Source organism: Vespa mandarinia, chromosome 4 (assembly GCF_050613455.1).
Source record: "Vespa mandarinia isolate Hongniang chromosome 4, ASM5061345v1, whole genome shotgun sequence".
In the NCBI taxonomy this organism is placed as follows: domain Eukaryota; kingdom Metazoa; phylum Arthropoda; class Insecta; order Hymenoptera; family Vespidae; genus Vespa; species Vespa mandarinia.
The window spans coordinates 2,095,001-2,105,000 of record NC_140813.1 but is presented as its reverse complement, the minus strand read 5'-3'; the positions used below and the strand labels follow the sequence as shown (position 1 = coordinate 2,105,000).

The 10,000-nt window shown below is 37.4% G+C and overlaps 1 protein-coding gene across 6 annotated transcripts in view; it reads right to left on the bottom strand.

Annotated features, from left to right (window-relative positions):
- Window positions 1–10,000, bottom strand: part of LOC118447064 (protein-L-histidine N-pros-methyltransferase) — a 33,549-nt gene that overhangs the window by 14,158 nt on the left and 9,391 nt on the right. For all 6 annotated transcript variants that reach the window (XM_085656288.1, XM_035878496.2, XM_085656289.1 and 3 more), the window contains exon 2: window positions 4,287–4,498. In XM_085656288.1, the coding sequence (XP_085512414.1) occupies window positions 4,287–4,498 (212 nt within the window). The remainder of the gene's footprint in view (window positions 1–4,286; window positions 4,499–10,000) is intronic.

Below are 10,000 nucleotides of genomic sequence, written 5' to 3'. Positions count from 1 at the left end.
GGATAGTAAAAGAGAGAGAAAGAAAGATAGATAGATAGAGACAGACAGACAGACAGACAGACAGACAGACAGATAGACAGACAGACAGAGAGAGAGAGAGAGAGAGAGAGAGAGAGAGAGAGATCGAAGAAAGCTTTCGAATGACAAGGACGACAATATTCTTCATTTATATTTTTTCATTTGGATTACAAATTTCAAATAAATATATTTCTAAGTGAAAATATATCTCTATTAAATATTAAATATTAATATATTAATTTTTCGTTATTGATCATTATTCGTAGATATTTAATTATATTCGAGTTTATTCGACGTAATAAAATTATATACAAGTGATCGTAGGTTGTAAAAAATTGTGGTAATTATTGAAAAAGAGGGTGGGGGAAGGGGTGTTCAGGGAATCCATCGATTTCTTTCTATTTTTTTTTTGTTCCCCCCTTTTCTAAATTCTTTTTATTATTTATATTTATTTATTAATACTTTTTGTTTGTTTCTTTCCACTTATTGATTTCATCTCAGGTTCCCATATTCTGTCACAGTGGGGGACAGATGGTCTATCATCATAGTGTCTAAATCATCGACTTATTCGACGATAAGTTGTAAGAGCTCTAACCCTCGGTCAGGCTCGTCAGAGATAATCGGTGTAATCTTTTCCCGCCAACATTTGTTCCCGACGTTGCTTCCGGAAAATGAGCTATTCGTGTTTAACGAAAAAAGGTATAGCCCGATTCCCACGCGATACAAAATTACACGTGGCTCTTCTGTTCGCTCATTAAAATCGTATTTACCTCTTTCCGTATAGCCCGAGACAACGGCAACGACAACGACAACGATAACGACGACGACGACGACGACGACGACGACGACGACGACGTTATGTCCATATCCGGATTGTCATGACGATGAGACACGTTCAATGAACTGCACCTACAGTAAAAGAAACGTTCCTGAGATGCTGCGCGTTAGGAGGTTCGGCAATGATTCGTCATAATAATCATGAGAAAATCGAGAAATAGAAATGATGATCTATCTAATGTTTTGCGATCATTGATTTTGCGCAAGAAAGAGGGTGGATGATGAGGGGGGGGAAGATAGGGGACGCGCCATTCGTCAACTTGAAAAAGAGAAAAGAAAACACTTTGGTCGGTGAAGTTCAGAAAGAGGAGGAAAAGAAGAAAGAGAAAGAGGAAGAGGAAGAAGAAGAAGAAGAAGAAGAAGAAGAAGAAGAAGAAGAAGAAGAAGAAGAAGAAGAAGATGAAGAAGAAGAAGAGGAAGAAGAAGGGAAAGAGGTGGAAGAGAAAGAGGAGGAGTAGGAGTAGGAGTAGGAGGAGAAGAAAAGCGAAAGAGTTAAGAAAAAAGTTTAAAGCTGGATTCCACAGGAATAGGGCAAATAAGGGCTCGAATCAAGGCCCTCGAAAGGATGGGATCGCATTCGTATGCAGTATGCATTCGGCGGAGATATTAAGGACAAAGCTAAGATTCCTGTCACCCTTCGCTTCGGAGTTTAAAAAGGGAGCTTCAGCGGTGAAGAGACAGGGAGGTAACAGGTGGCGTGCGGGACTAAACGGACTCTCCTCTCTTCATCCGAGTGCCTTCAAGCCACTTCGGCATCCTCTCTTCTGTCTCTTTCTCCTCTTCTTTCTCTTCCACCTTCTCCTCCTCTTCCTCCATCTCCACCTCCGCCTCTTTTATCTCATCCTCCCTGCAACGCCGGAGATCGAGACAAAAACTGGCCATCGAGCCATCCCGTCTGCTCTTGCGAACCTCTGCAGAATCTCCATCTTTCTCTTTCCCTATCTCTCTTTCTCTTTCTCTTTTTCTCTTCGTTGATTTGACTTCAACGGGAACGTGTCACTTTTATGTCTCTTTTCAAATTTTTCAATTCTTCATTTATACTACACGACGATACTAGACGACATGCATATAATCATTTATTATTAAAACGTGATACTAACTTTTTATTTCTATTATATCGTCGTTTTATTTTTATTCTATACGAAAAAGAGAAAATGTCTAAAGCAAAAGAAAAAAGAGAAAAAAGGGAAAAAAGAAAAAAGAAAAGAAGAAGAAATTAAAATAGAAGAGAGAGAGAGAGAGAGAGAGAGAAAGCGTAATAAAAAAAAAGAAGTTGATTCACTTCGATCGATCCTTAGAAAAGACTCGAGAAATTACAAAAGCAAAGGACGACTCGACGATTATTGCAGTAGTAGACAGACAGCTAGTAATTACTGAGGTTTCTCTGAACCAAACGATACCTTTAACAACCAAATTTGCATCGAGATACCGATCAGACGGAGAGTGTAAAATAAGGATTCCTCGAAGGAAGAGACTCCTACCGGAGGGAGGAGTTTTAGATTTCCGCTGGGCAATTAGCTGTAATAACGACGTTGGCCTACGGTTTGGAGGATGATGGTATTGCCGTTTCGATCGATGTTAATTGACATTGGAGTACCTGCAGAAATCACAGAGAATGGAAGAAACCAAAAGCAATCTCGTCTGCCTTTTGAAGCGTCGAAAATTACGAAGTGAGATTTTCGTGGATTTGGAAAGGATGTATAAGATAGGTAGATAGGTAGGTAGGTAGGTAGGTAGGTAGGTAGGTAGGTAGGTAGGTAGGTAGGTAGGTAGGTAGGTTAGGTAGGTATGTATATACATATGTATTCGACCAATCGATCTTCTCTCTCTCTCTATTTTTCTCTATCTATCTATCTATCTCTCTGTTTCTCTCTTTTCATCATTCTATGTTAATTCGTCCTACTCGTTTTACTTTTTCTTTTCTTTTTTTTCTTTTTCCCAGGAGAGAAAGAAGAAGAAGAAGAAGAAGTAGAAGCAGCACTTTGATGGAGGACATCTCGCCGCTAATTATGATTAATTTGCGAGAGCCCGCGGTCTTCGTAGCCAGGAGTCACGTGAGAAAGAGAAAGAGAGAGAGAGAGAGAGAGAGAATGAAGCTGAGAAGAGAAGCTGCAGGATCAACCACGGAGAGAACGTAATTAATACTCTCAGCAGGAGCGCGTAGTAACGTCATGCGAACGTCATCCAGGTGACTCAGTCGTCGTAGATTTTCACCGTGAATTATCTTTCTTAGTTCTGACTGTTACTTTTAACTTTTGTCACGGAAAAGTATCCTATCTCTCTCTCTCTCTCGCTCTCTCTCGTTCTCTCTCTCTCTCTCTTCCTCTCTCTCAAGAGATCTTGTCTTTTCTTCATCTTTCGTTTCTCTTTTATTCTTCTTTTTTTTTTTTAATCTTTTTTTGTTTTTTTTTTTTTTTATTTTTTCTTTTTATTCTTTTTTCTGAAAGAAGATAAGAATTAGACACAAGTAAGTATTCGAATTAGTAAGATCAAGATTTAGAAAGGATTTAGACGTTCCTTCGATCCAAACGATTAACGAAGGAACGAACGATCCCGTACCCGCCTAGTAGCCAGAACCACCATAGCCACGGTGGATTTTAATAAACGGACGAGGCGGCTGCGGAGGTGTTTCGCATGGTAGCTGGCAGGACGACGCGCCTCGAGAAGAGGTTAATCACCCGCGTTGGATTTTAATAAACGGTTCGAGGGCAAACAAAGCTGGCCATCAATAACCGTGGCTCTTTCTCTCCCCTGTTTTCTCTCTCTTTCTCTCTCTCTCTCTTTCTCTCTTTGCCTCCTCTCGGCGGACCACCTCGCCAGGTGAGATGGAAAGAGAGAAGAAAGAGAGAGAAAGAGAAAGAGAGAGAGAGAGAGAGAGAGAGAAAGAGAGAATGAGATAGAGAAGGTTCTCCACTACGGTCGGTGAGGCGAGGGGGGAAAGGGAACGGGCATGGCAGGGCCTTTGCCACCAGCTTGTCGAGACTATACGGACAGTGAGATAGGCGGAGATCGTATCTCCGTGGTTATTAATTAACTGGAGAGAAGGGAAGGCCCCCTTTCATCACCTCGCAAACGATCCTACCTTTGGTAGGTCTTGCTTTTGCACTAGCCTAAGGATATATATCGAAATAACATGGATCTCTTATTAACAAAATTTTCATTGGACTTTTCATTAAGATTTAAGAGAATTTTTCCTCAAATTCAATCACTCCTTGATTCTCGTTTTATCAAAGAAAAACCTTACGTATTGTATAATTAGTTTGTTATCATTGTTGTTTTCAATCGTTCAATTATTTGTTGTTCGAAATGGGAAGATCAATTTCAAGGGGATTACTTTCTTTTTTCTTTTCTTTTTTTTTTTTTTTTTTTTTTTTGAGGTAGAGAGAGACACACAGAGAGAGGTTAATTGTACTTTGGTCAAAGCGACTTACCCATTGATGGAGGTGCGACTGATGAACCAAGAGAGGGCCGATCTCGCCAACGAATGCCAGGCTTGCAGTGGCAAAGAGTCAGACCTCTCGGTGGATCTCATCAAGAAAATCTCAGTGGCTTTATCCGGCTGGTCCCGGCAGGGACCCGCACCCAGAGGAACCCATAGCTTTAGCAAATCGTCTCGTATCTTGCTGGTGTCTACCGTGTACCACTGTGAGGAAACATCAACGTTATTATTCGACTCATTACTTATCTTTATTTATTTATTTATTTCCATTCAATATCATCGAAATGTAAAGATTACAATCTAATAGTGATTATTATGTCGATCATTATTATCAATTCAATCAACTTATCTTATCGGCGAATGGAACGTTTGAAAAATTTTTTTTTTCTTTAATCGAAGAACACTCGATAAAAGTAATCGCTTTTAACGAGTAAAAGTCTCGTCGTTATCGAACTTATATTAAAGATATTTTCTTAGACGAGTCGCCTCTTTTCACTGTGAGACGCGTCGTCGCGAAGGCAATTACGTGTATCTCTCTCTCTCTCTCTCTCTCTCTCCCTCTCCCTCTCTCTCTCTCTCTCTTTTTCTCTCTCTTTCTTTCTTTCTCGACCGGTCGACCAGAACGAGCATCAGCGAAAGAGAGAGACAGATATCCGATTTCACCGTCAGCTTCCGAGAATGAGAACCAATTACTTGGCCGGAGGCATTAAGGAATCGATCTAATTTGCGCGGGGTGCGCCGCTTCTCTTCTCTCTGTTAATGGCGCGAGCCGCACGATGAAATTATACGAAAATGTAATCAAGGGGCTTTTTGTCTCGTTTCGCTTCGAGGGCAGGGGCGTAATTAGGAATGCTTTTGCGCCTCGCGACGGGGGACACTTGTTGCTCTTTCTCTTCTCTTCTCTTCTTTTCTTTATCTTTTTCTCTTTTTCGTCTTTCGTCTCGCCGCGCGTGTCCTTCTTCTTCTTCTTCTTCTTCGTGGCCATTCACGGACAAGGAACGTCCGAAGGTGGAAGGTAAAAGGAAGGGAAAAAAGGGAAAGAAAAGAAAAAAAGAGAGAGAGAGAGAGAGAGAGAGAGAGAGAGAGAGAGAGAAAGAGGACGAAATTGAGGCTGAGGACGAGAAGGAGGAAGAAGAAGAAGAAGAAGAATAAGAAGAAGAAGGAGCAGGCCACAGAAGGAGAGTAATTAACACCATGGTCGACCAGGTGCGCCGGTCTAAGAAGTCGTTTATGGGTCGCTCGGCAGCTAAGCCCGCCACGCCAGGCACCGACCATCAATTAGATTCTCTAATTAAAACAGTCCGCCTCTGCACCACGGAGAATTAACTGTGACGAATGCGATACTCCGATTGGTCGACAATACACTTCGAGAAACGTCCTGTCGATTGTCTTCTTTCTCTCTCTCTCTCTCTCTCTATCCTCTTTATTTATTTATTTAATTATTTATAATCATTATTATTATCATCATCATTATCATCATCATCATCGTCATCATCTTTATTATTATTAATATTATTATCATTATCATTATTATTATTATTATTATTATTATTATTATTATTATTATTATTATTATTATTATTATTATTATTATTATTATTATTATTATTATTATTATTATTATAAGATCAAATCGTTGGATCGTAATGTTTATATTTGTACGACGAATATAAAAATTGATTAACAGTTAACGTCTTGATACTCACTAATTTGATTTGACAATGAAAATACTTGATTGCGTGGAAACTAGCGAGGAGAGACTCTCATTCTTTCATCCGATCGCGCGATCGAAGGTAATAGCCCAAACGATAAAAAGATCTCCCAAGGGCAACCCCAAGCGATTTTAATTACGAGCGGCAACGTGTCGCTAATTCCAACCTGTCCAGGTCGTCTTCCTCCATCGTCGTCGCACCTTGATTCGATGTTTTCGCCATTTTTTTTTCCACTCATTCTCTCTCTCTCTCTCTCTCTTTCTTTCTCTTTCTACTCTCTTTCTCTCTCTCTCTCTCTCTCTCTCTCGCTTCTTCTCTCACGGAGAATTACAAATGGCTACCGACGTGGTCGCGCGCTGCCGGACAGCATTCCTCTTTCTGTCATTAGTGGCAACTTTCCGTGGCGCTGAGTAGCAAAAGAAAGAGAAGAAGAAGAAGAGAGAGAAAGAAAGAGAGAGTGAGAGAGAGAGAGAGAGAGAAAGGGTGAAGGGAGAGAAGGAGGAGGAGGAGAGAAATCGTCTCGTAGGAAGAGGAAGCGAGAGAGACAACCTCGACGTCTTTACGCACCTTCCTCCTTATAGTGCTCACATATACATATATATATATATATATATATATATATATATAGGTAACTATATATATGTATATATATATATAGTCCTCTCGTCGATCCTCTCGCACTCTCGTAGGACGAGTAGCCAACTCGGAAATCACAGCCATCTAAATCAACGTCTCTCACCGGCGACTCCGACGACTTCGCTTCAAATGACTACCGATCTTTACGTTGCTACTCGCTTAAATCTCACGACAGAAGCAGAACTTCTCACCGATACGATAAATTTCTTCTTCCATGCAATAACAATATTTTTTTTTTTTTATTTTTATTTTTTCTTTTTTTTTTTTTTTTTTTAAATCGTCTTTATCGTTAAGGTACTTTTAACATTTGAAAAGAATGGGGGAAAAAAAGAAAATAAAAAAAAAAAAAAAAAGAAAAAAAAAGGAAGTATATAAAATAAAATATAATCGAGTTTGGTTCTTAACGTCGATTACATTTGTGTATTATAATTTTATTCATTTTTTTTTTTTTTTAAATAACATATTTAGATATAAAATTGTATTTAATAGAAAGAAAAAGAGAGAGAGAGAGAGAGAGAGAGAGAGAGAGAGAGAGAGAAAGAAAGAATTATCATAGATCAATAGATAAATTGAATAAAACGTGTATGCTTATGTGCGTGTTTTTCTTACATCGAAAAGATAAGGTAAAAAAAAAAAGAAGAAAAACCAAAGAAAAAAAAAAAAAAGGGATTTTGATATTGTTTGATTTATTTTAATTAATATGACGTTGAAAAAGAATTTTTGTTTTGTTTTTTTTTCTTTATTATTAATTCGAAAGTAACACCTTATAAAACGAGATTTAAAAGATATTTATCGAAGAGTAAACTTTTTCTCTTTTTTTTTCGAATATAAAAAAACTCCCTCTCTCTCTCTCTCTCTCTATCTATCTATCTATCTATCTGTCTTATCGTGTTCGATGTAAAATAATTATGCTAGAGTAGAATTGAAAAAGTCAACAGATAGAAAGAATCATTGCCATCTAAGGAGCGCGAAACCAGTCGTAAGGAACGAAAGAGTAGGAGAAAGAGAAAGAGAAGAAAGAGGAGGAGGAGGAGGAGAAGGAGGAGGAGGAGGAGGACGAACGATCGACTTTTATCCCGAGATCGGACGAGTTCTTGCCGCGTTGCGAATAGTTACGTTTCGGTGGATCAAGAGCACGTTTCATGAATAACGAGTTCGTTAGGGTTTCTAACATTTCAAACGCATCTCATCTTGGATGCGGACGAAAGAAACGAGAGAGGGTTCCGGTCCCTACACGTCGTGTGGAGAAAACGCGAGGAGACTCGCTCGAATATTAAATCATCCTATAGGGCTATAAGTCCTATGTTGTGCTTTGTTCCTTCTTTTTAATATAGGTATATATATATGTATGTATGTATGTATGTATGTATGTATGTATGTATGTATGTATGTATGTATATATGTATGTATGTATGTATGAATGTATGTACATACATACATAATCGATCGTAGATTACATATGTTCGAATGTCTTCGACACGACACGAAATAAATCATTATTTCATTTTCATTCTCTCTGTTTGTATGCCTATTGATACGCATTCTAACTTTAATTTAATCGCATTTTATTTTATTTTCTATTCTTTTTTTTTCTTCTTTTTTCTTTTTCTTGTTTTTTCTTTTTTTTTTTTTTATCATCAACGATTAGCCCTTAATTTTAACACGCAATTTATATTAATATAACAATGATTATCATCACAGTGATATATTTTTTGTATCGAGAGAATTAAATTTTTTAACATATATCGCACATATTTCTTTGCGTTGCTTTCTTCTTTTTTTTCTTTTCTTTTTTTTTTTTTTTTTTTTAATTCGCATTATTGCATAATTTGATAGAAATAATAATCTTCTATTATATAATGTAATAATTTTGAAAAGTGTAATAATTTAATTTTCGGTCTATTTCAAGAATGCGTGAAACAAATTATGGTCAACGTTATACATAAAAAAAAAATAAAAAAAACAAAAAGAAAAAAAAACAAATAAATAAATAAATAAATAAAAAAAAGAAAAAACAGAATAAAGTATGTACAATACGTACGATCACTCATAGAACTTCTTCTTTTCTTTCTATGCCTGTTGTTTTCGATAAAGAAATACGTGTAAACTCGGTGTAAAGTGTAAGCGATAAAGAACGACCTCCAAAGGCAGTTTATGCTTTTCGCGAGGAATACTGGGGATGTTTGGCCGGTCGTACGTACGTGGAGCTCTTCGGATTCCAAAGCCGTGTAGGATCGCGAGTCAAGCACATTCTCTTCTTCCTGTGGCCATTATGCTATTGCTGCGGGTGGTGCCGAGCGTGAAACGACGATAGATAGCATTGGCAAAAGGATGGGAAATGGGATTCGACATCTCGCTTTGAAACGAGAGGATCGAATCATTTCAACATACTTGACAATTTGATTAATTTCATTAACAAAATTCTTTTGATAAAATATATATATATATATATATATATATATATATATGTATATATATATTACGAATATGCACGATTTATTTCTAATTGATTGCATAATTTTTTTCTTTTTTTTCTTATTATGGAGTTATGATGGCCATTAATAATATTAATCCGTATGACGTGTCGCGTAATTTTAAAGTCAGACATTCATACATTAAATGCACATGTCCCGTTCCATAAATTTTCTTTTTAATTCATTCATTCATTTTTTTCTCTTTTCTTTTTTTTTCTCTTCCTTATGAATATCTTATTACGCAAGTTATTAAATTAATTATCGATACGTAGTTGTGCACGCGTGTTCAGATAATTTTTTTTAAGTCACTCGCTAACGTCTCTCTTGTTCAATTTTTTTTTTTCTTCTTCGAAAAAATTATCCCTTCATCTCGTACATTTAAATAATTTACAAGGCTGTATTCTAAGCACAAAAGAAAAAAAAAAAAAAAAAAAAAAAAAAAGAAAATAAATAAATTAATACAAAATTAACGCTGTCAGAAAAAAAGAAAAAACAAAATATTATAATTCAAGGAGAAAAAAGAAGAAATATTCGCGTTGATGGAAGAAGAAGAAGAAGAAGAAAAAGAAGAGGAGGAGGAGTAGGAGGAGGAGGAAGAGGAGTTCCCTTTTAAAAAATCAATCCCACCATCGGCGAAGGAGTAAGAGAGGATGGTGATGGTGATGGCGATGGTGATGGTGACGGTGGTGATATTGGTGTTCGTCTTGGTCGCACCCTCGAAGTGTTTCCCCTTTGTCTCGAAATCTCGTATAAAACGTAGCTCTGTTGCTTATCTCGAGGGGCTTTTTCTCGCGTCAAACCAACATGGGATGCACTCTCTCGTGAGAGGCAAATACGAACGGGGAAGAAGAAAGAAGAAGAAAAAGAAGAAAAAAGAAGAAGGA